Raw genomic sequence first — 27,086 nt, forward strand, 5'->3', positions numbered from 1 at the left:
CAATCCATTAGTGGGATAAGTGTCAATGGATTGCATTAATTTGAGGCTAATTTGTGGCATTGAATGGTCCCAAAATCAGCCCCAAATTGGCAACCCCAATTTAATTTTAATTTTTTAGATCTATGGGAGAAAATGATATCAAATTGTTAGGTGTATGAATTACATAATAGGATACAAAAGTCCCTAAACTCTATATATTGAAATGAAATGTATGCGAGTCGCGAGGTATGTAACACACCAATTCTATAAATAATAGTAAAACCTAAAAATAAGAGATGTTTTGTTATTGCATTTATTATAGTAAATTTATATAGATATTATATAGTTAGAAAATTAAATATAAAAGGTTTGCAATCAATTCCATGTTTTCAGGTTCATAAATCCATCAGACAGCCCGATATAGCATTCTTACCAAAGATTGGACCGTTACACTACCATAAACATGTTCAAAATTATAAATGAATGCATATTTGGAATATTTATAATTTTTCAAAATTTCTATATATTTTTTTAGATTTTTTGGAGTAAAAAAAAAAAAGAAAAAAAAATTTTTTAAAACAAAGAAGAAAAGAAAGAAAGACTGATACAAGGGCGTATTGCCTATTACACTGATTCAACGTATCCTTAACGGTGGACACCGTTACGCCTGAAATTATGTGGATTGTCTACCATGTCCTGGGGGTGTGAATAGGATCACATAAAAATGCCTAAGTAAACAAGTTACCAATTAAAACAATTAAAACAAATAACACTTAGGCTTCGAAGCCAAGTGGGTCTAATCACATAGCCTACAATAGATGCAACAATATAAGCAACTTGTCTATGGAGAGATGTGCGTGTGCGTGTGCAATCAATTAGATGTCTAGCATACAATCCATACAAGCATTCATATAATTCAAACAATTAAACTCATAATCATGAATAGAAGTGTGCACAAATGACAATCGCAAACACAAAATATATAGTGGTTTGGCTACTTGCCTACTCCATTCCCAACGGACACACTCTCCTCGAGTGTACTGGATTTCACTATATCGGAGGTTTTAAATCAAGTTCACCTCTTACCTTTACAGTAGTTTCTACTAGGCTTACCACTAACCTACACGTACACACCCATGTCGATGACGGTCCTACGCAAGAACCTAGACGTGCTCTCCCATGTTGGAGCAACACGTTTACACCCATGTTAGTGGTTGCCGCGAAGACTTAGTTAGTTTTCTATCAACTAACCAACAACCATTAGCGGTCTTAATCCAAGGACCTACGTTTACTCCCGTCGAAGGCTCCCATGGAGACTAACACGTAGCACCCGTGTCCAGTGAATTCGGTAATACACAAGAACCTATTCGAGTTTAGATCATAAACTCTATACTCAATCGTACACAAGGAAAGAGTATGAAATGGAATCTAACAAATGACAACCTTACTTGTCGGATTGAGCCCCGTTGTAGCGCCTTGCTTGAGATACTTGATCGATTCTCTCCTGTGATTTAATCAACTTCTCAATCGCTCCCACAATCGTTGATGCAGATGTTTCAGCTCCTATGATCAATCGCCTTGCATTTGATGCTCCAATGACGTGACCAAGGAAATGGGAGTTGGGTTGAATCACCTACAACTAATGATGTGAGTAGGTTCCTAGTAGGGATTCGCCTAGATAGGTGTTTTAGAGGTTTTAGACAAGGATTTTTCTATGGGATTGGTGTCTTATCTCTAGAAAAAGAAGAGTTCATGTTCATCTTCATAATGAAGCTTTGAATACTCATTAGAGTGGTTAATCACATGGAAGAAGACATGAAAACTCTTTGGTATGAAGAGGAATATGGAGTGGGAAAATACCTACTAGGATTCAATGATACAAAAAAACCCATCAAAATGCCCAAGGTCCAAATGGGCTATTTAAAGAAATCAATTTGCAACAGTAAAAAAAAAGGGGGTAGAAAACGATACTGTCGATCGAGCGATGCCTTCGATCGGTCAAACAACCCTTCAATAGGATCGAGAAATTCAAAAAATAAGACAGTTGTTGAACATTTCTGGCCATGGTCAATCGATCGACCGATGAGCTATGATCGATTGAGACCCATTGACAACCTGTCGATGGGATCAAGCTCCACTCGAAAATTGATGTTTTGGGCCGTTTGTTTTACAGCAGCTTTGTACCTCTTCAAAGCCTGACTTAACATGTTCACTAAGGGTCTAAGGCTTGGTTTAGATTAATTAAATGTTTACCTATGGGATGAATCATCTAGAGGTAGTTGTTTTTGGAACCTAAAATCATTTGGGGCTAGGTTTACCAATGCACATCATGATTTACCTGTTGTTTTTGCCCTTGATGCTTTTAGTCTTCGAGTCTTTGAGTCTTCGGTCCTCAATGTCTTCCTATGGAGGCTCAACCGACTCAAGACACCTTGGCTCATGTCATTGACAAAATCGAGGCACTAACAAACGCCCCCTTTGTCAATTACATGACAAAAAATAAACTAGACCTTGTCCAGATTGTTCCCCACTTGTGTTACAATCTTGCTTTCTGACATGGATTGCACCTTAGAAGAATCAGCCAAGCCCATAGTTTTGGAGCATTTAAGTGCCTTTACGTTTTGGAGTCTATAGTTTAAAGCACGGAGAATAGCACTAAATCCATACTAGGCGAAACAATGCCTTTACCAAGAACAAGAGAAAAGGAACCATCAACAAGAGAAACAAGTGGGCGGGGAATGGAGGTGTCAACAGAGGAATACAAAGACTGGTTACTTGTCATGTGGTTGGCGGCCCCAAAATCAAAATCACCCAAGGTGATAATCTAGAGAATACAAATAGCACATTACCAGAGTTGGCCAAAAGAGTGATGGAGTCAGCCGCTGTGTTCCTATTTTGAAGGCACTTGAGATCGGCATGTGAGATCATCACAAAACCTGGCCGTGTACCCAACTTTGAATATATGAGTGCAGAGAGGCTAGAAGAATAACAAAGCTTTCACAATGTAATGGTCACACTCTCACAACTTGCAATGTCAAACAGGGTGTTTAATGTTATGTCGTGACCCAATCCGTAGCAGTGATTAAAAAAAAAAGTCCAAACAATGTACATCTGGCAATGCTAAATGTTTTGATCATCCCCAAACAACTCTTACCATAGCAGCAATCACGATAAAATGTGGGCCACAACTGATGTGACAACAACAATGATTCATCAAAAAAGCAGTTAATAATGCTGATTGAGGTCCATAGCAAAGGGATGAAATGGGTTATAGTACAGATTGGTCCACAGTGCTAACATCAAGGATCTTAACCAAAGATGAAATGGGCCACAGCCTGGATGATCAGTGGCAGTGGATGAACGACGATAAGTGATCTAACAATGATCACATAATGTGGTCAAGAATGATTATAGTTGGTCACAGTGGTCACGATGGGCCATATGATTAATGCCAGTCATCTTGTTCATGGGTCAGATGATCAGGACGTCGTCCCAACGATCATTTTGGGCCACCTCAGCGATGGACAACAACAATAGCACAAAGAAAGAGATCAACAACAATGCAGTAGATCAACTGTAACAGCCCAGTCCCAATAGTATAATATTGTCTGCTTTGCCCACGGGGCTCACAATTTTGTTCTCGGGGTTGCCCCCAAAACGCGTTATACTATTGAAGACTTCACCCACATATAACCATCACAACTTCAGATGACGCTTTCGATGTGGGACAAGGTTCCGCGCCATTGTATGCATAGTAGCCTGCCAGCACAATAGCCTGCCAACCACTGGTAGCTCGCCCAGGCCCTTAGGCCCAACGCGGTGTCTTATACCCATTCATTTTGCTTCCTACAAAGACAGGCTGTGTTGTAATGTTTTGCCTATGGACGTAGGCCACATCATTTTGGACAGACCTTGGTTGTTGATAGTGATGTGACACCATTTGGCTATTCGAATACTTGTTCATTTATGTATGAAGGAAAGAGAATAAAGCTCAATGCTCTTCTGCCCAAAAGCACCCCAAAGAAGAAGGAAGATGTCAAGAAGGGTGAATCAAAAGATGTGATGAAGTCCCAACAGTATAATATTGTCCACTTTGCCCACAGGCCTCACGGTTTTGTTCTCGGGGTTGCCCCCCAAATGCGTTATACTATCGAAGACTTCACCCCACATATAACCATCACAACTTCAGACGACGCTTTCGATATGGGACAAGGTTCCGCCCCACTGTATGCACAGTAGCCCGCCAACCACTGGTAGCTCGCCCAGGCCCTTAAGGCCTCGCCCACATCAACGTCCGCCCACGTGTGGCCGCCCATGTGTGCAACAGTGACGGGGCATCACAATATCCCCTACCGAGGGCAGAGTCGTCCTCGGCTCTAATACCATTTGTAACAGCCCAGTCCCAACAGTATAATATTGTCCGCTTTGCCCACGGGGCTTACGGTTTTGTTCTCAGGGTTGCCCCCAAAACGCATTATACTATTGAAGTCTTCACCACACATATGACCATCACAACTTCAGACGACACTTCCGATGTGGGACAAGGTTTCACCCCACTGTATGCACAGTAACTTCCCAGCACAGTAGCCTGCCAACCATGGGTAGCTCGCTCAGGCCCTTAGGCCCCGCCCACATCAACGACCGCCCACGTGTGCAACAGTGACGGAGCGTCACATCAAGAGCCGTGACAACACCAGCAATAAAGCAGCAGCACAATCAATCAGCAAGCAACCAGGCCCACAGTGATCCAGGCCAACAAATCAATCTTCAATGGCCCACAGCGATCAATTAATCACTGAGTACTAATTAGATGATCTAAAAAGTAGTAGCAAGCGATAACAAATTAGCAACACAACAAATGTAGGGTTCGGTGATTAGATAAGTCTACTATTCCAACGATCGGGAGAATCCAACTAGTTCTCAGCAATGAAGATGAAGGAGAAGTACAGGCAGCTTCTTCAGCTATCAAACCAACAGAATGGGATCTAAAGGGCAATGCTAACAATCAGGATCCTAATAGCAGATTCGAACATGCGACATATTGATGACGAACAGGATCTAACTTATCCAAATGACCCAACCAGTTGATACGATGAGATTTTTGTTGAAGAGAGGATCACACTATCCTCATGAATGCACCACAGAGAAATGAACCAGTTCTCTCCTTCAAACCAACAAGAAATAGTTTGGAACGGTGATTAGCTGATCAAAATAGTGATGATCTTCTTCTTCAACAGTATCAACCAGTGGTAGGCTTCAACTTTGAAGCGGGGGGATCAATTGGATCCACTCTAATACCATGTGAAAGTCCCAATGTGGGATTGCTAGAGTATCACACAGTCAGATCTGATGAAGTAGAAGAGAGAAGTGAAAAGGAGGAGGGTTGGCATCAAGTGGGCAGCTGATGTCCCAACATGGGATTGCACACCTATCATTTATGGAGTTTTATAACAAACTACCTACTTAATATGGAATTTACATTCCAATACATTTTGCAACAAGGTTTTAAAAAACCCTATCTCAGTGATTGATATAATTATCATTCCAAACTCCCTTCCGTTACATTTCTTTAATATACTTGTTGGGTGGGAGGTTGGGCGCACGAGCAAGTAGGTCGGTTGCTTGGGTGGGACTTGAAATTGTGCCTGTGGCGTAATGGGATTACCACAGCTGCACTTGCGGAAGCTTGGCGGAGATAAGGAATGAAGGCTATGTCCTAAAGGGGGGTCCAATCACATAGACTACAAATGATATGCAAATAAGCAACTAGTCTATATCAAGATAGTGTATATGTGTGTGTTGGATGTGCTACCTATCAATCACTAAGCATTCATCTAATCATGCATGTATAATGTAAATATTCATACTCATAAGAATAATTAAACAATTGCGCAAATGACAGTCCTAAACACAATCATATATAGTGGTTCAGCTACTTACCTACTCCACTCCCGGTGGATGCATTCAACCCATGAGTGTATCAGATTTTACTATCGGAGGTTTTAAATCAGGATCACCTCTAACATTTATAGCCCTACACAAGGACTCTAAATTTAGGCTCTAATCCCGAGCTAAGGTCCTACACAAGAACTTGGAGTTTTAGGCCCTATGAAAGAGCCAAGGTCCTACACAAGAACCCGGAGATTTAGGCTCTACTCCAGAGCCAAGGTCCTACACAAGAACCCAAAGTTTTAGGCCCTACACAAGAACCCTGAAATTTAGACTCCACAATAGAGTCAAGGTCCTATACAAGAACCTAAGATTTAGGCCCTACACAAAGGCCAAGGTCCTACACAACAACCTAGTCAAGTTTGGGTTTACAAACTCTTACCCACAATCCTACACAAGAAAAAAGAGTAAACTTGGATTGTTACAGTTGACAATGTACTTGTCGGATTGAGATCCTTTTATAGCGCCTTCTTAGTTAGCTTAATCGTCGCTCTCACGTGCTTCAATCAGCTCCCTGATGCTCCCTCGATCATGATGTCGCTGCATTGCTAAGTCTTCAGCTCCAAGATCAATCACCTTGCATTTGATACTCCTCCGAGGTGACCAAGGTGATAAGAGGTTGGTTGAATCTCCTACAACTAGTGGGAAGTTGTTTTTCTTAGGGGTTTCAACTAGATGGGTCTTCTAGACGATTTGGACAATGGTATGCTAAGATTGCTTAAGTCCAATCTCTAGAAAATGGAAGAGTTCAAGCATATCTCAATGTTGAGGTTGGAATCCTCATTAGAGTTGTAATCTCAAAGCAAATGTCTTAGAACTCAATGGAATAGAGGCTTGGAATGAGGGATATGAACATGAATTCTCTTAGGCTTCTATTGCTCCAAAAACCCATAAAAATGCCCAAGAACCAATTGTCCTTTATAAAAAGTTCGAGCTCCAACGGTAAAAAAAGGGCAAAAAACGGCTCTGTCGATGTCATCGAAGCTTTCCTCGATTGCATTGAACAGTCCAGATACAGGTAGAAAACGGCTATGTCGATGTCATCGAAAGTTTCCTCGATGTCATCGAACATTCTAGATAAAATGAAGTTTTCTTACTGGACAGTTCTGTACCATTTCTGATGTCATCGAACTTAACCTTCAATGTCATTGAAGGTGTCCTCGATGCCATGGAGAATTTTAGGAACAAGTCTGATTTCTTGCTGGACTATTCTAACTCATTTTCAATGTCATCGAACTACCTTCGATGTCATCGAAGGGACCTCGATCCATCGAGAAAATCAAAACATTTATCAAATGCTTGTTAGATAGTTCTGACTCTCGATCGATGTCATCGGGCAGGCATCGAAGGCTGTTCGATGGCAGCTCGATGTCATCGAACACCAATCGAAATATGCTGTTTTGGGTTATCTTTTACACAGTAGTTTCGCTCCTCTTCTAGCCTTATTTATCATGTTTTTCTTGGTCTCCTAAGGATAAGGGATGATCAATTAGGTATTCATGTTAGGTCAAGATCGTCTAGAGGTATATGGGTTGTTTTGGGTCAAGGGTTGTGGTCACCAAGGCAACTATTTTACCTGTTTTTTGCTCCTTGATGCTATGCCTTCACTTGTGTCTTTGGTCTTCACTTTCCAAAGGCTCAACCAACTACTTGACACAACGACTCATGTGATTGACAAATAGGGTGCAAAAATTAGTGCATTAACAATCTCCCCTGTTGTCAATTACGTGACAATAAACTAACCTAAGACCATGTCATGGTCCATACCAATGACATATCAAAACAACTAAGGATATTACATGTCAAATATAAAAGATTTACAACTTGATATACCAAGACATGTAACACTTGCATTGTTCCCCCATAATTGCTTACCCGATCAAACCTGCAATAACAACAAACAAAACCTACACAAGAGAATGCATTGTTTTACTGGGACTTGATCTTTCTCCCCATTTTTGTCAGTATTTGACAAAGTGTTAGTTCCAATGAATATGCCAATAAAAATCATATATGAAACAACTCTATGAGTCATATATTTACCAATAAGAGAGCTCATACTAGCATGGGTTAGGGGTGCATATAATCATGAAAATCATGGAGCATGCTTATTAAGGTCATTCAAATAGTATACTAATGAAAAAGAAGAATTACCAATGATAATCTAAGTTATAAACATGTGATATTTAGTTTAGGAACTTTAAAACTTGAATTACCAATACAAATGAGGCTAAATCCTCATATTTTACAATTAAGCACAATATGAGGCTGAAATCCTCTAATTTAACTATATGAGCATATAAGAGGCTTGATCCTTAGATTTACTATTTCAACCCAAAGGGACCTTCTAAGGTCACCTTCTTGTAGAATTAAGGTCTCCCAATTTTCTAGGGAGGAATGGTATGATATGAGCCGATAAGATACGCATGTGACTCAGGTCTTCCACACTAGAGTCATCTGGAGTGGATTCAGACTCCTCTGTATCATCCCATGTTGTAGCCATTGTCTTGCCTTTAGATTTTGTTTTGCTAGGGCAATCTGGGGCAAAATGTCCATAATTTCCACAACTATAACATCGGGCTTATTTAGATGGTTTGGTGGATTTTCCTTTACGCTTGTCCACTTTCTTGTCCTTCTTGTCACAACTCTTCCCTCTAGTAAATTTGAGGAATTTCTTAAATGTTTTAACTAATTCCTCTCTATCATCATCATCATTATCACTTTCAGATTTAGTTTCTTTGTGTTTATGTGAATGCCTATATGATGTTTTGAAGACGGCTAATTTATGTACTTTAGAGGGGACCTTAAAGTGTAGTTCAAATGTTTGTAGGGAACCTACAAGTTCTTTTACTTTCAGATCATCCATGTTCCTACACTCTTCCATAGAGGTTTTCGTGGGAGTAAACTTATCCGGTAGGGATCTAAGTATTTTCTGACATATATGCCCTTCCGAAATCTTCTCTCCTAAACCCCACATGGAATTGCAAACATCATTCAGTTTAGAGTAGAATTCTATGAAAGTTTCAGACTTTACCATATTAATGTTTTTTAATTGGGTCACTAAGAGTTGAAAGTTCGATCTCTTTTCTATGTTAATTCCTTCGTGGGTGACTCCTAAGATGTCCAACGCATCATTCTTGGTTTCACAAGTGCATATTCTTTTAAATTCATCGGGAGAAATCACACAGTAAATAGCATTGGGAGCTTTGGCATTATAGTTATGTCGTGCTTTCTCATTGGCACTCCATTTGGATTTATCTTTGGGAGCGTTAATGGTTCTACCATCAATCACGACTTGTTCTATGGGCATTGTCCATTCTCGTTCAACAATAGCCCAAAGCCTATGGTCAAGGGACATTGGAAAGACCCTCATCCTAGCCTTCCAATAGGTATAGTTAGACCCAACAAAGTATGGTGGTCGTGTGACGGCAAGTCCCTCTTGGTTAGACAACAGTTTAAGCTCCTTGGATCAACTCCAGGCGGTTAAGCCCTTCAAGAGCTACCCTATCTGATACCAATTCAAATTGTGTGCCTGTCGCGTAATGAGATTACTGCAGCTGCGCTTGCAGAAGCTTGGCGGAGCTAAGGAATGAAGGCTATGTCCTAAAGAGGGGGGGGGGGGGGGGGTGTGATTAAAACCTATTTAAAATTATGACTATTTAAAACAATAATTTCCTAACTTAAACTAATTAACAATTAAACTAAGCAAAGCAATATAACTCCAAGGCTTCCAAGCCAATAGAGGGTCCAATTACATAGTCTACAAATGATATGCAAATAAGCAACTAGTCTATATCAAAATAGTGTATATGTGTGTGTGGGATGTGCTACCTATCAGTCACTAAGCATTCATCTAATCATGCATGTATAATATAAACATTCAAACTCACAAGCATAATTAAACAATTGTGCAAATGATACTCCCAAACACAATCATATAGTGGTTCGGTTACTTGCCTACTCTACTCCCAGTAGACGCACTTAACCCATGAGTGTACCGGATTTTACTATCGGAGGTTTTATATCAGGTTCACATCTAACCTTTACAGCCCTATGCAAGGATCCTAAATTTAGGCTCTACTCCTGAGCCAAGGTCCTACACAAGAACCTGGAGTTTTAGGCCCTACAAAAGAGCCACACGAACCCGGACATTAGGCTTTACTCCCGAGCTAAGGTCCTTCACAAGAACCCAAAGGTTTAGGCTCTACACAAGAACCCCAAAATTTAGACTCCTCACTAGAGTCAAGGTTACACAAGAACCTAGGATTTATGCCCTACACAGAGGCTAAGGTCGTACACAACAACCTAATTGAGTTTGGGTTTACAAACTGTAATGCCCTGAAAATCGGGGGTCGAGCATAAACTCGACTCCCGAGTTCCAACGCATCACTTATGTAACATAGATAATGATGATTAAATGTTGTCCGTATTAGTGCCTTAAACATGGTAGGGATTATATCAAAATAACATATCATACTCCAGAGACAAGTGAATTTTGCAAGCGGAAGACTGTATTAGATGTATAAGATATATGAACTATAGTAAGTGTTCGAAGTATGATCAGGTTACTAGGTTAAACATGTACATGTATACTCCCAAAATGTACAACATGAATATACATGTGTGCTCCAAAATATAATCATAACGAGTGTAATGATATCTAGTCAGCATCCCTGTAAGCCCCGTTGATCAGAACACGGTCTACATAGACACGCCTGATAGCTGCATATAGGAGAAACCCTCCTCATCATCCTCAAAGTCCGGCTCCACCTCATAAGCATCGCCATCACCTGCAACTAAGAGTCTAGTTGGTGTTTCAAACACTGTCCCGTAACATGGGAGTGAGTGATCAACTCAGTGGAACCATAGAGTAAAGGTTAACATGTTATCAATTCAATCAAGTAGTAATGATAAAGCAGACATCAGACATTCCTAGATACTCTTATTAATGCAATGATGAAATGTAAGCATGATACATGCCCTCGCCTACACTCCCTCGTGCGACACCATCTTACGGTCGCGGCATGCTTTCTTCTCTCTGTGCTCTTCAACCCGGGGCACATGCAGTGCGATGGAATGAGCGTGATTACCGAGTTATTATTAGTCCCTTTCATACAGCAGGATTGAGAATCTAAGGTACCTCCCTTGTATCATTCCCAAACAAGGATCCATTCTAGGGTCGTCAGTCCTAGTTAATCTCATACGATGTTATGGTTCTAGGTCGCTGCAAAGGGCTCGTCACCAGATCAGTATAGGCCTAGTTATACTCTGATTACTACGGAAAGGCTCGTCACTTCACCGCTGGTTCAGAGTATGCTCGAGGTCACTACAAAGGGCTCGTCACCTATCAGTGTAGGCCGACAGCGCGAATACAGTGTCCCATACCACCGTATTCGGCTCACGAGCCTATATTGCTCAATGGACACTACGGGGAGGCTCATCGCCCCAGCATAGGCCGACAGCTCGACCACGGTGTCCCATACCACCATGTCCGGCTCATGAGTCTTAGTGGATCGAGATACCAAGGTTAACGGGATTTCACTAGTAAGTTTGGTACCTTAGGTTCAAACAGTAGCGTCCATACATGGTGAATATACAATAGGGCCAATCGGGTTACTTGACGAGCTCAACTAGTACGAGCGCATATCAAATCGATCGACATGAAGTGCGTAAGCACTTCGTGTGGCCTAACCACTGCCTACGACCAAGTACGACTCGGGTTCACCTAACATGTCCAATGTGGCGAAAACAACCTCAGCCACCAAATCAGAGCCTATTACCGATTGCCTGGACTATATCATAGTCCAAACCTCATTCAGTTTCCACAAGTAATCATACGAGACCATGAAAGCAATAACGGACAATAATTCAATTTCTACTATCATATGAGCATGTAGTGAAAAGCAACGTAAACATGAGTGTACAAACATTTATTCCATAATGAAACAGACATCATAGTGTAACATACATGGAGGAAATCGTACACATAATTAAGGTAGCCGAGATTCATATCTCAACCCTCATACAAAGTACTCCTTAGTAACAGCTAGCTCATTCAGACATTTCTACAAACACTTAGTCAACATACATCTTCATACATGATGTATGTTGATCACACATGTATTAGGCCAAATCCTTTCACTAGGGAGTTGCCCCGTATACCACACGCATATACCCACGGCGGATAATTATGGCATGCATGAATTCGGGTTCCATATTCATTTAATCATTTCCACAAACACTAGGGCGACACACTTTAACATATATAACGTATATTGGCCATGGTTTGATTTAGGGCAAGTCCTTTCGCTAAGGAGTTGTCGCATATATAACAAGCATATATCCACGACAAATAATCATGTTTGACACAAATCCAAATTCCATACGTATTCAAATATCACAACATATACATAGAATACACTATATGTCACATAGTTCATATATACTTGTAAAACGAAACAGACGACGCATTTCGCATGTAAAATAGCACCCACGTCAGTTATAAATCATTAACCGACATTGAAAGCTTTGAAAACCATAACCTATACGTCTATAGTCTGCACCTTACGCCGATAGACACATAACGAACTCATTTTGTTCACGCTCCGTCTACGGCCCAACGGCAACCTATTTCATGAAATAGGTTAGTTACTTCGTTACTTTAACTACTAGAAACCCTAGAACGGATTAGGGTTAGGATTCCTTACCCAATAGTGGAATGGAATTCACCGGAATAGCGATCCGGTAGCGATGAATAAGTACGGGAAGAGGCAGGGTAGAATACCAGGAATCTTCTCCAAGTTCTCTCTCACTTTCTCTCTCTTTACTCTCTTCTCTCTCGTAGGGTTTTTCTCAAATTCGTATGGAGTAAAAGAGAGAGGGTTTAAGGTCCGTATATAGGCCTAAAACTGACGAAAATAGCCCCAGGGCTTTGGTATACTTAAGTTATAGCCAAACGGCGCTCGTCCCGATCCAACGGAGCACTTCTGGAGGCCCCTTTTTTGCATGCGGTCGGACTTTAGCTCCCTGACCTTGGATCTAGGTCAGGCTGAGTTTTCGCTCCGATCGGGTTTACAGATCGACCGTGGCGGACCAGTTTTAGTTCAACGATCACGGGCACTCGATCAGGGCCACAAGTGCATTGCCATGTATGGGACATTTCCCCTGATCTGAGGGTGTATTTGGGTCAGATTCTGACGGTCTGAATCCTTATATTTGGCCCGCAAGCGACACGACTCAGATTACTTAAATTCAGATTTTTTTCTAAAGATATTCACGTTTCTCACACACTTTGCTCCGGGCTTAAGTTGTGCATTTCTAGACGCAATTAAGACTTGATTTCCGAGGGGGTTGTCAAGTCCAGTAATGCGGTCATAGCTGTATAGTTTCGGGGTAATCGGACTTTTGACGTGCGGTCCAGGTCCTATACGAAGTTTCGGTGTGCTCCCGAGAGCAATCAGGTTTATAGATGGATTCTAGATTTCAGGGTTATGTAGCGTCAATGATACTGCATGGTTTGGGTCTTACAGATCATATTTAAAATGATTAATGCTAATTTCATAAGTACTCTAGTTTAGCACTTGCTAATTCTGACTTAATTCCTAAAGGTTTTGGTCCTGGGTGATTTCTGCCTGAGGTGGTACTTGGGCCTTTGTAGTTTGTATAGAAAGTGATCTAAGCTATTAATACTTAACTAAATTACGTGCTAATTTCAACAAAATAAGGTCCTGGAGCAGTTCTACGTCCAAGGACGTCCATTGCCAAGTTGGGAAAACATCTGGGATGTTACAATCTACCCCCCTTAAAAACCAATTTCATCCTCGAAATTGCCTAAGAGGAATAAATAACGATTTGATTATTTCATTTGCATAAGTCTTGCTTGAGTTCAAGTTTATGTGCATGGTAGGGTGTATACTATCTATGCTAGTCTGGTACGTGTTAGTCTACCCCCTAAAAACTTATTTCTTTATCTCTTACTTATACCCTGATGGTTGCTACAATTTATTTCTTTATCTATTTGGAGTCTTGACGATGATTCCCATCTATTTAGAGTAAGATATTTGTTTTCAATGGTCGACCAACACGGGGAGAGAGTTGTAATGGGCTTGATCCCAATACATCGATCATCTACCTAACCAAGGTAGAAGGCTCATGTATCCCTTCTTAGTCCTGTTGGATCCTGGTCTTTTGCTCAGTCAAAGCAGTGAATCCATTGGTAGTCGCCCAGAATTGAGAATTGGGTTAAGCCGCAAATGTTTTGCAGTTGTATATTTTAGTAATTCCGTAGTCCGATCACTCTAAAAGCTTAGGGAATGCCCATCACTAAGAGGTTCAAACTTCCTATTTCTAAGGTTGCCCTTTAGGTCTTGGTCTAAGAGAGTCCTCGTTTTAATCTATGTCCGAGGAAGGGGTAAATCAATATCGGAATAGATCATCCTAAGGAAGTTTCTAATAGTATAGAATTGGCTAAAGTTTCTATTAACATTTGCGGATACACTAACTTTGTTTATTGTGATTTAACTCGTAACTATTGTTAAGCCTATTCTTTAATACGAAGGTTCAGCTCCTATTTAGTGACCTATCCTTTCGTCTAACCTGGATCAATGTCCTTCGATCCTGGGCCTGTGGGGCAAGAGTCAACCACGCTTCCGCTGCGCCACTCTGATTAAATGGAAGCATTAACTGACCTAACTAGATTGGGCTCATCATGGTCTACCCCCCTTAAAAATTATTTTCACCCTCAAGGCTCAAGGATCTGTCCTAATCCGTATATCGGAACAAGGTATAATTTAGGACCTATCCTTGACATGAAATGGGATACGATTTCCCAATACATTGGTCTTCCTTCCATTGATGATGTGTGCTATGGTATTGGTACCTATGGTTATAGAAAGAAGCTAAAATGATGGGTGTTGTGGTTGATTCCAGGGGCGGGTGTGAGTTTGTGGCAAGATGTCTAATTCTACCTAAGAAGGAACTTTTGCTATGGTCCTAACTTACCCTCTTTAATCATGTCCGGTTTAATACCGTAAGATAATCTATACATTGGTAGTACATAAGGAATTTGGACAAAATAGGTTAACGGGTAGACGATCCTTCTAAGTTCATATGCACAATATGTATGCTAGAATGATCTGTGATTCGGGACTTAATTCCTAACTGTCTGTTGCCCATTTAAGAAATTTCTTGGGCCTAAAAAGAAAAAATATCTATTGGCTATATACTTTTAACACTTCTCAAAGACAAAGTAATAAACTTTTGGTTGAAAGTGGTAGGGCCAACACGGAAAGAAAGTTGTGTAGTGGGTCTGAGCCAGATACATAGTCCTTCTGCCTAGCTATGACAGAAAGTTTATCGTATCAGTTTTTAATCCTAGTTGATCTCGACTTTCTGCTTGATCAGAGCATTGAGTTCATTGGTAACTACCAGGATTGAGAATTCGATTCAAACCGTGAATATTTCGCTTATATATCATTTCTCTACTCCGTGTCCCCGATTAAAATAAGTTCTTGAGAAGGCAATTATAGGGGGTGTGTTGTTTTGATCTAACGTTCAATCTAAGGGATATATAAGTTTCCTCTGAGCGTGAATAGTTTCTAAGTTAAACAAGCTTCCTAAGAGTTACTAAAGAAGCCTATAAGTATCAAGAGGATTTAACGAAAGAATACGGTCTCACTCCAACCTAATCAAGCCGACCAACTAAGTGTATCATTCAATTGTCTTAGCATAATCAGTGTTTTACACGAAAATGGAAAGGGAGCGTTTGGAGGAGGTTGGCAGCTGTGGTAGAGGTTTTTGAAGGGGTGGTGCAAGGGTTGCACGAAAATGAGAAAAGGAGCGTTTGGAGGAGGGGTTTGAATGGAAAATCTGGGATTTTGTTTGGAGAAAAGGAGAGCTTGGGGTGGTGGTTTGTGAAGGAGAGGTAGCATAGGAGGGGTTTTAATCGACCCCACATGCATCCGTGGTTCACACAGCACCCAGGACCCATCGGCCCCAGCCGGCCCGCCCAGCCAGGCCCGTTTGGCGGCAAGGCCTCGCCAAACCGGCGAGGTCCTCGCCGGTCTCTGGACCATTCGGCAAGGGCTCACCCTTTGGGCAAGGTCCTCCTACCCCCTGGGTCTCAAAAAGGTGTGGGTCCCACCCTGGGTCCCCCTGGAGATATTCTATTAGGCCCCCGACTCCGTTTTAACTCGTTTCGGGTCATTTCGAATAGATTCTGATGTATATTCACGTTTACTGATTTTAAACGACTGGGACGGAATAAAGCATGGTCTAAACCCGTCAATTGACGGTCTAGGGGTGATTTAGGATTGACTCATGCGATCACGGATGGGTACAGACCCGAGTAAAGCGATCGATTGCAGTGAACTTTGCCAATTGGCGAAATCGGGGAAACCTAAGCTTGTTTCTACATTTCTCTCGCACCCAACTATGTTGAAAAGCGTCAGCGTATGTCGTGTGACCATAACCCAGGTCCGGTTTAATCCAAATCATGCTCTAATACCAACTTGTAACGCTCTGAAAATCGGGGGTCGAGCATAAACTCGACTCCCGAGTTCCAACGCATCACTTATGCAACATAGATAATGATGATTAAATGTTGTCCGTATTAGTGCCTTAAACATGGTAGGGATTATACCAAAACAACATATCATACTCCAGAGACAAGTGAATTTTGCAAGCGGAAGATTGTATTAGATGTATAAGATATATGAACTGTAGTAAGTCTCCGAAGTATAATCAGGTTACTAGGTTAAACATGTACATGTATACTCCCAAAATGTACAAAATGAATATACATGTGTGCTCCAAAATACAATCTTAACGAGTGTAATGATATCTAGTCAGCATCCCTGTAAGCCCTGTCGATCAGAACACGGTCTACATAGACACGCCTGATAGCTGCATATAGGAGAAACCCTCCTCATCATCCTCAAAGTCCGACTCCGCCTCATAAGCATCGCCATCACCTACAACTAAGATAGAGTTTGGTTGGTGTTTAAAACACCGTCCCGTAACGTAGGAGTGAGTAATCAACTCAGTGGAACCATAGAGCAAAGGTTAACATGTTATCAATTCAGTCAAGTAGTAATGATAAAGCAGACATATCAGACATTCCTAGATATTCTTATTAATGCAAGGATGAAATGTAAGCATGATGCATGCCCTCGCCTACACTCCCTCGTGCGACACCATCTTACGGTCGCGGCACGCTTTCTTCCCTCCGTGCTCTTCAACTCAGGGCACATGCAGTGCGATGGAATGAGCGTGATTACCAAGTTATTATTAGTCCCTTTCATATAGTAGGATTGGGAATCTAAGGTACCTCTCTTGTATCATTCTCAAATAAGGATCCATTCTAGGGTCGTCAGTCCTAGTTAATCTCATACGATGTTGCGGTTCTAGGTCGCTGCAAAGGGCTCATCACCAGATCAGTGCAAGCCTAGTTATACTCTGATTACTACGAAAAGGCTCGTCGCCTCACCGTTGGTTTAAAGTATGCTCAAAGTCACTACAAAGGGCTCGTCACCTATCAGTGTAGGCCGACAGCGCGAATACAGTGTCCCATACGACCGTATTCGGCTCACGAGTCTATATTGCTCAATAGACACTACGGGGAGGCTCGTTGCCCCAGCGTAGGCCGACAGCTCGACCACGGTGTCCCATACCACCATGTCCGACTCATGAGTCTTAGCGGATCGAGGTACCAAGGTTAACGGGGTTTCAGTGGTAAGTTTGGTACCTTAGGTTCAAACAGTAGCGTCCATATATGGTGAACATACAATAGGGTCAATCGGGTTACTTGACGAGCTCGACTAGTACGAGTGCACATCGAATCGATCGACATGAAGTGCGTAAGCACTTCGTGTGGCCTAACCACTGCCGATGACCACGTACGAGTCGGGTTCACCTAACACGTCCAATGTGGCGAAAACAACCTCAGCCACCAAATCAGAGCCTATTACCGATTGCCTGGACTATATCATAGTCCCAACCTCATTCAGTTTCCACAAGTAATCATACGAGACCGTCAAAGCAATAACGGACAATAATTCAATTTCTACTATCATATAAGCATGTAGTGAAAAGCAACGTAAACATGAGTGTACAAACATTCATTCCATAATGAAACAGACATCATAGTGTAACATACATGGAGGAAATCGTACACATAATTAAGGTAGCCGAGATTCATATCTCAACCCTCATACAAAGTACTCTTTAGTAACAACTAGCTCATTCAGACATTTCTACAAACACTTAGTCAACATACATCTTCATACATGATGTATGTTGATCACACATGTATTAGGCCAAATCCTTTTACTAGGGAGTTGCCCCGTATACCACATGCGTATACCCACGGTGGATAGTCATGGCATGCATGAATCCGGGTTCCATATTCATTTAATCATTTCCACAAACACTCGGGCTACACACTTTAACATATATAACATATATTGGCCGTGGCGTGATTTAGGGCAAGTCCTTTCGCTAAGGAGTTGTCGCATATATAACAAGCATATATCCATGACAGATAATCATGTTAGGCACAAATCCAAATTCCATACGTATTCAAATATCACAACATATACATTGAATACACTATATGTCACATAGTTCATATATACTTGTAAAACGAAATAGACGACGCATTTCACATGTAAAATAGCACCCACGTCAGTTATAAATCATTAACCGACATTGAAAGCTTTGAAAACCATAACCTATACGTCTATAGTCCGCACCTTACGCCAGTAGACATGTAACGAACTCAGTTCGTTCACTCACGCTCCGTCTACGGCCCAACGGCAACCTATTTCATGAAATAGGTTAGTTACTTCGTTACTTTAACTACTGGAAACCCTAGAACGGATTAGGGTTAGGATTCTTTACCCAATAGTGGAATGGAATTCACCGGAATAGCGATCCGGTAGTGATGAATAAGTACGGGAAGAGGCAGGGTAGAATACCAGGAATCTTCTCCAAGTTCTCTCTCATTTTCTCTCTCTTTACTCTCTTCTCTCTCGTAGGGTTTTTCTCAAATTCGTATGGAGTGAATGAGAGAGGGTTTAAGGTCCTTATATAGGCCTAAAACCGACGAAAATAGACCCAGGGCCTTGGTATACTTAAGTTATAGCCAAAGGGCGCTCGTCCATATCCAACGGAGCACTTCTAGAGGCCCCTTTTTTGCGTGCGGTCGGACTTAAGCTCCCTGACCTTGGATCTAGGTCAGGCTGAGTTTTCGCTCCAATCGGGTTTACAGATCGACCGTGGCGGACCAGTTTTTGTTCAACGGTCACGGGCACTCGATCAGGGCCACAAGTGCATTGCCATGTATGGGACATTTCCCCTTATCCGAGGGTGTATTCGGGTTCGATTCTAACAGTCTGAATCCTTATATTTGGCTCGCAAGCGACACGACTTAGATTACTTAAATTTGAATGTTTTTCTAAAGATATTCATGTTTCTCACACACTTTGCTCCGGGCTCAAGTTGTGCATTTCTAGACGCAATTAAGAGTTGATTTTCGAGGGGGTTGTCAAGTCCAGTAATGCGGCCATAGCTGTATAGTTTCGGGGTAATCGGACTTTTGATGTGCGGTCCAGGTCCGATACGAAGTTTCGGTGTGCTCCCGAGAGCAACCGGGTTTAGGGATGGATTCTAGATTTCAGGGTAATGTAGCGTCAATGATACTGCACGGTTTGGGTCTTGCAGATCATATTTAAAATGACTAGTGCTAATTTCATAAGTACTCTAGTTTAGCACTTGCTAATATTAACCTAATTCCTAAAGGTTTTGGTCCTGGGTGATTTCTGCTTGAGGTGGTACTTGAGCCTTTGTAGTTTGTATAGAAAGTGATCCAAGCTATTAATACTTAACTAAATTATGTCCTAATTACAACAGAATAAGGTCCTAGGGCAGTTTTACGTCCAAGGACGTCCATTGCCAAGTTGGGAAAAAATCCGGGATGTTACACAAACTCTTACCATCAATCCTACATAAGGAAAGAGAGTAAACTTGAACTCTTAAAATTGACAACTTGTCAGATTGAGGCCGTTTTGTAGCGCCTTCTTGGGTATCTTGATCGTGGCTCTCCCGTCCTTCAATTAGCTCCCCAATGCTTCCTCGATCATGATGCTGCTGCATTGCCAAGGCTTCAGCTCCAAGATCAATCACCTTGCATTTGATACTCCTCCAAGGTGACCAAGGTGATGAGAGGTTGGTTGAATCTCCTGCAACTACTGGGAAGTTGTTTTTCCTAGGGGATTCAACTAGATGGGTCTTCTAGACTATTTGGACAATGGTATGCTAAGATTGCTTAAGTCCAATCTCTAGAAAATGGAAGATTTTAAGCACATCTCAATGTTGAGTTTGGAATCCTCATTAGAGTTGTAATCTCAAAGGAGATTGCTTAGAACTCAATGGATTAGAGGCTTGGAATGAGGGATATGAACATGGATTCTCCTATGCTTCTATTACTCCAAAAACCCATAAAAATGCTCAAGAACCGATTGCCCTTTATAAAAAGTTCGAGCTCCAACGGTAAAAAAACGGGCAGAAAACGACTCTCTCGATGTCATCGAAGGTTTTCTTGATGCCATCAAATAGTCCAGATACGGGCAGAAAACGGCCTTGTCAATGTCATCGAAGGTTTCTTCGATGCCATCGAACATTCCAGATAAAAATGAAGTTTTTTTGCTGGACAATTTTGTACCATTTCCGATGTCATCTAACTTAACCTTTGATGTCATCGAAGGTGTCCTCGATGCAATTGAGAATTTAAAAAACAAGTCCGATTTCTTACTAGACTATTCTGACTCATTTTCGATGTCATCGAACTACTTTCGATGTCATCAAAGTGACCTCGATGCCATCGAGAAAATCAAAACATATATTAAGTGCTTGCTGGACAGTTCTGACTCTCGATCGATGTCATCGAGTAGGCCTTCGATGTCATTGAAGGTTGTTCGATGGCAGCTCGATGCCATCGAACACCAATCGAAATCTGCTGTTTTGGGTTATCTTTTACACAACAGTTTCTCTCCTCTTCTAGCCTTATTTATCATGTTTTGTTTTAGTCTCATGAGGATAAGGGATGATCAATTAGGTATTCTTATTACGTCAAGATCATCTAGAGGTATATGGGTTGTTTTGGGTCAAGGGTTAAGGTCACTAAGGCACCTGTTTTACCTGTGCTCTGCTCCTTGATGCTATATCTTCACTTGTGTTTTCGGTCTTCAATTTCCAAAGGCTCAACCGACTACTTGACACAATGACTCACGTAATTGACAAATAGGGTGCAAAAATTAGTGCACTAATAGGACTGACCATGATATTTATGTAAAATCCATCCTGACCATTAGGTGTGTCACCTTATGTTACGCTAAGAGCCCAAATACCACATGATTGGAATCAATGTATAGGCCAACAATCACCCTCCAAATTGTTTCCCTTGGTATGGCTTACCTAAATCACAACTGGACCTAATTTCTTGGACCCAGGCCTAAATTTTGATGTGGCATCTATTGGTTGGAGTGGATTTCATATAATCATCATGGTGGGCCTTGTACAAGGTGTCCCGTATCCGTTACGATAACGCCGTATCGACCGATACGTAATGGTAACGGCCGACATCGTTACCGCGATACGGGCACCCCCCCCCCCCCCCCAAAAAAAATAAAATAAAATAAAATCTGTGACCGTTACGCCCGTTACAGGCCTAGAAAATAAGGAAAAAAATAACATACCTGTTTTTTTCTCAATTCTTCTTCTTCTTCTTCTTCTTCTTCTTCTCTTTCTTCTTCTTCCTCTTCTTCTTCTTCTCGCCCTGTTGCGGCTGCAGCTGCGGCCCGGGCCTCCTCCTTCTCTCTCTCTCTCTCTCTCTCTCTCTCTCTCTCTCTCTCTCTCTCTCTGGTTTCCCTCTCTCGTCTTTTTCTTTTGAAAACGGAAGCGAATTGACTGGTGTACCACACACCAATATAGCCGTTACGGGTACGTGTCATGCTAAGATGAGCGCTGACACTCCTCGAGCTCTGAGTTGTACGAACGGTTCAAAGGAGATCAAAGTTACATGGGCTCCACAGTGATGTATTTATTATATCTACACCGTTCATGTATTTTTAAATATCATTTTAGAGCATTAACCCAAAAATGAATCGTATCCAAAGATTGTCTGGACCACACCAAAAATAGCAGCGGAGATGATGATTTTCACCGTTAAACAATTCGTAGGCCCACCATAACGTTTATTTTCCATCCAATCTGTTCAAAAGGTCAAAAAGACCTAATTGAAGAGGAAAAACAAATTTCATATTGATCCAAAAGTTCTGTGATCCCAAAAAGGGTTTCAATGGTAGACGTTCAATCCCCCATTGCTTTTTGCAGTGTGGTCCACTTGATAATTAGATCTGTGTTATTTTTCATGTCAACCCTTAAGACGAGCTCGTCAAATGAATGGACGGTTTAGATATAAGACATACCTCATGATCAGACCCACAGGACTTGCTTACGTCAAATGAATGGATTGCGTACGAGTTACGCAGCACGTTGCACAAGTTAATAAAATGTACACGTGCCACATGGGCCCCACCATGATGTATGTATTTTATCCATGCCGTCCATCCATTTTGCCACGTCATTTTAGGTTATGATTCAAAAAATTAGTAAGATCCAAATCTCAGGTGGACCACAGCATAGGAAACAGTGGTTATAGAATGCTCACCATTAAAAATTTCTTAGGGTCCACTGTAATGTTTATTTTCCATCTAACCTGTTAATAGGGTCACACTGACGTGGATGAAGGGAAAACACACATGTCAGCTTGATCTAAAAGTTTTGTAGCCCCAGTAAATTTTTAATGGTAGTCGTTTAATCATTGTTGTTTCTTATGGTGCGGTCCACCTGAGCTTTTGATCTGCCTCATTTTTGGGCTCATGCCCTAAAATTATTTGGCAAAATGGATGGACAGTGTGGATATAACACATTCATCACGAGTGAGGTCCAAAAAACTTTGACACTCGTGTGCTACACTTCACAATCCGAGTCCTACCTAATTCGAGCCCTTAAAAAATTGTACACGAGACATGTATTAACTTAAAATTTACCAATTAAATTATGGATTGTAATTGCTAACTCAAAATGCTAAAATCAAATTGTTTGAATAGTTTTAATTGGTAATTTGTGGATGCTTATTTTTTTAAATAGGGCCTTTTGGTTTTTTTTTTTTTTTTTCATGATTGACTATCCAATAAATGTCCACCAATTCACAAGTGGGATTATGCCAATAAATTGCATGAATTTGAGGCTGATTTGGGGCATGGATTGGTCCTCCAAATCAACCCCAAATTGGCAACGCGATCTACCTGAATTTAATTTCATTTTTTAAAAGAACTATTGGGAGAAATGATATCAAATTGTTAATTATATAAATTAGGTATTTAGAAAATTAAATATATGAAATTTGTGGTCAAATTTAGGTTATCTGGTTCATAAATTCATCAAACAGTCCGATACAACTTCTCACCAAACAGTGGACCGTTACACCACCATAAACATGTTCTAATTTATAAATGAATGCATATTTGGAATGCTTAGAATATTCCGGATTTAATCTATATTTTTTCATATTTTTTTGGCAAAAAAATTAAATTTGCACCGTTTCGGGCCGTTACGCCCCCGTATCGCCATTACACCCCCCTATCCGTATCGGTATCGGAGGGCACCGTTACGCCAACCGATACTGATACGGGATACCTTGGCCCTATAAGGGCCCTGTTAACGCCTCTCTTTTAACTTTTTTTAATGGCCCACCTGAATGACAAGTCAGCCTAATATTTTGGCTCTAGGCCTAAACTGGGATTACGCATCTAATGGTCAGAGTGGATTTTGCATACATATCAGGGCGGGCTCTGTAAAAAAATTGAGTCCCAGCATCCCTCTACAATTGTATTGAAAGATTTTTTTAGGAAAAAAAATTATGTGGGAGGTCACTCTTGATTTTGATAGGCCCACTGTGATATTTATATAAGATCCACTTTGACCATTAGATCTTTAGTCCCAAATTAGGCCTAGAAACAAAAAATTAGACTGACCTGTGACTCTAGTGAGCCACACCAAAGGAAACAGTTAGGAGAGATACCTCTAGGCCCACCGTGATAATTATATGAAATCCACTCCAACCATTAGATTCCACAAAACAAAACATTATATATATATATATATACCTGCTACCCAAAAATCATACCCATCCATGAGTCACGGACTACACTAATGGAAATACTTTGGAGGATGAGCATTACCCTGTACACTATTTCCAATCATGTTGTCCACCTGAATCACATATAGAGCTAAGTTTTGGGCCTTTTGCCTAACATGGGGTGACACACTTGGTGGTCAGAGTGGATTTTACATAAATATCATTGTGGGCCCACCGACCCATTTGTTGGCACAACGGCTGTGACGGAAGGTAGTGGAATGATAATTATATCGATTAATGAGATAGCATTTTTTAAAACCTTTTTTTGTTTAAAAATTACCGGAATGTAAATTCCATATTAATTAGGTAGGTTTTGTAAAATTCCCCGTTATTAATAATAAACTCGTCTGTGTGAAAACTGTGCTTGGGCTTTGGGAGATGCAGGACAATTAACCACTTGATCTAAAAGCTCGAACTATTAGAGTATAGTAAATTAATCCCTTTATCTCATAGCCCAGGCCCCACATCTCATAGGTGAGGACCTCGGCCAAACCCCCCTTGTGGGCTCGTGGGCCCCAAATTACATGGGTCGCGCTCCCGCTTTGATACCAATTTGATGTAGGACAATTAACCACTTGCTCTAAAAGCTCGAACTGTTAGATTATGACGAATTAATTCCTTTATCTCATAGCCCAGGCCCCACATCTCATGGGTTAGGACTTCAGCCGAACCCCCCTCGTGGGCCCCAAATCACACGGGCCTCCCACCCCGAGTATGTCCCCACATCCCACGGGCTACCCTTGGGCCTACCCAGTACCCATTATATATATATATATATATATATATATATATATATATATATTCGAGTCCCTTCTACTGTTTATTCAACTATGAACAGAAATATTTTCTTTTCAACATATTCTCATTGAAGGATACCAAGGGTAGACTTGGTAGAACTAGAGCATGCATACCTGCATTCATATATGCATGCATGCTAGTCCCAGCTGTAAATACATGTGTAATGACATTGAAAATGCAATATTCTATAGTGCAATGAGTGAGCTGGTCCCAACCAAAATTAAAAAGAGGGTTGACATCAAGTGGGCAGCTGCTCATTGAACATTTTCCGAGCAATCTTGAGAATTTCTATTTCAGCGGTTAGAAAAACAGGATTTATGAAATTGAGCACAAATAGCTAGGAAAGGCTTATGTGGTGATGATTACAGACACCCTTGTACTTGTTTAACTAAGCTTTATAAATCACACAATCAGTCTAGTGGATGTTTCTGAATCACCAATGACCGACAATCAGCACTTCTGATGATAGAAGTACTCATATCAGCAGTTAGGCCAGTGGAACTTAAAAATCCTTGGAAAGAAAAGAGTGCAAAATTAAATTCATTTCATGTATAAACTAGATTGGGTGCAAAATTAAATTCATTGCATGCGTAAACTAGATTGGATCTTATCCACGTTGTTATGATTACATTATGATATTCTTGCAAGTCAAATATGCTGATTATGTCAATCTTTTAGTTTCCTTTACTATCAAAGATCTTCTCAGTTTGTTCTCATTAGTTATTCTGATTTCTGATAGAATAGATATTTGAGATTTTTTGTGGTGGTGGGTTGTTGAAAATGCTGGTGATAAATGGTTTAGTATGATTTTTTGTTTTTTCATGGTTTAGGTGTTCCTGTGGAGGTTATTGAGAGAGCATCATTTATATTGGATACCATTGGGAGTAACAATCACATCCAGCGATTGTGCAATGAGAAAATACTTGCTAAAGATCAGCAATACAAGGTCAATTATGATCTTTTTATTGAGGAATTATATATTCATTGACATGATGATATTCTCAGTATACTCAGAAGCTTGTACAAGTGGGGTCAATGTTTTAGTCATCCAACCCATTTCATAGGACCCCACAAAAGGGTGGTCCATGCCCCAAAAAAAAATATTCCAAACTGAACGTACCTAGCCATGTTGGAGCTTTTCTTTTTTTTTTTTTCTTTTCTTTTTCTTTTTTTTTTTTTCAGTTGAATGTGAACCATTGTTTCATTCTTCTAAACCATCCATTTTCAGGCAACATTGGAATGGTGTGATTGTCCCATCAAGGAGATTTTTGGGGCATTGTCCATCCACAGTGGGCCCAAAGAGCAATGGTCTAGTATGTCAAAGCATGGACCCCTACTCACTACAAACATAAACCCCAAGTGTGGCTTGCATATGCACAGGATCTAGGATCATGCAATTCCTCTATCACCACCTATGTCATTGATTTGAGCTCTCCATCCCCACTCGTATATCTCGAACTTAACTTGTAAATTGATCATGACTAAACACAGGATGCAGTGGATAAGATGTTGGCATTTGATGCTTGCAAGGGTGATCTCGATCTCTTCTTCCAGGATATTTTCCCCTCTGATTCATAGAAGATTTTTAAAAAAAAGTAAATTCTCTCCGTTCTGTTTTTGACACAGTGAATCATTTCCAGCAGACAGCATATTTGAGCTCGCATGAATAAATTGGACTCAACAATTGTCTCTAGTAATATTCAGCAAGAGTGGGTTTCAAATTTGAAACATCAGTCAGCAATTAATTAGCAATCAGATAATGAACTCTTCTTAGTTCCAAATCATTGTCGTAAATAGGTGGGGAAAATTTTTAGAACCCTTTGATTTTAATGTTCTGATCAGGAATGGCAACATCTGCTGAGGTGCTGCAAGTGTATCTGCCATACGTACTTGTATCACCAATGCACTGGACTGGACCATCCTACTTGTGGGCTCCAATATAGGTGAAGCCTGATCCAACAATTCACCGATTTGATGATGACAACCATGTAATTGGTGATCATCAAATTTGATAGTTAAAACGAAAATGGTCTGCACCGCGCGCCCCCCCCCCCCCCCCCCCAAAATAAGGGGAGAAAAAAGGGTATGGGGGCCTGTGATT

General features: G+C 40.9%; 1 protein-coding gene across 10 annotated transcripts in view; it reads left to right on the top strand.

Moving 5' to 3' along the window:
* LOC131221221 (DNA mismatch repair protein MSH5) overlaps nucleotides 1–26,820 on the top strand; it is a 152,657-nt gene extending 125,837 nt beyond the window's left edge. For 9 of the 10 annotated variants that reach the window (XM_058216406.1, XM_058216408.1, XM_058216410.1 and 6 more), the window contains 2 exons: nucleotides 25,816–25,931; nucleotides 26,477–26,820. In XM_058216406.1, the coding sequence (XP_058072389.1) occupies nucleotides 25,816–25,931; nucleotides 26,477–26,563 (203 nt within the window). In that variant the 3' untranslated portion in view covers nucleotides 26,564–26,820. Of the gene's footprint in view, nucleotides 1–25,815; nucleotides 25,932–26,476 lie in introns of those variants that run through there. The other variant, XM_058216411.1, reaches the window with a different exon arrangement.
* Nucleotides 26,821–27,086: the final 266 nt, after the last annotated feature.

The sequence above is a fragment of the Magnolia sinica genome, chromosome 12, assembly GCF_029962835.1.
Source record: "Magnolia sinica isolate HGM2019 chromosome 12, MsV1, whole genome shotgun sequence".
Lineage (NCBI taxonomy): Eukaryota > Viridiplantae > Streptophyta > Magnoliopsida > Magnoliales > Magnoliaceae > Magnolia > Magnolia sinica.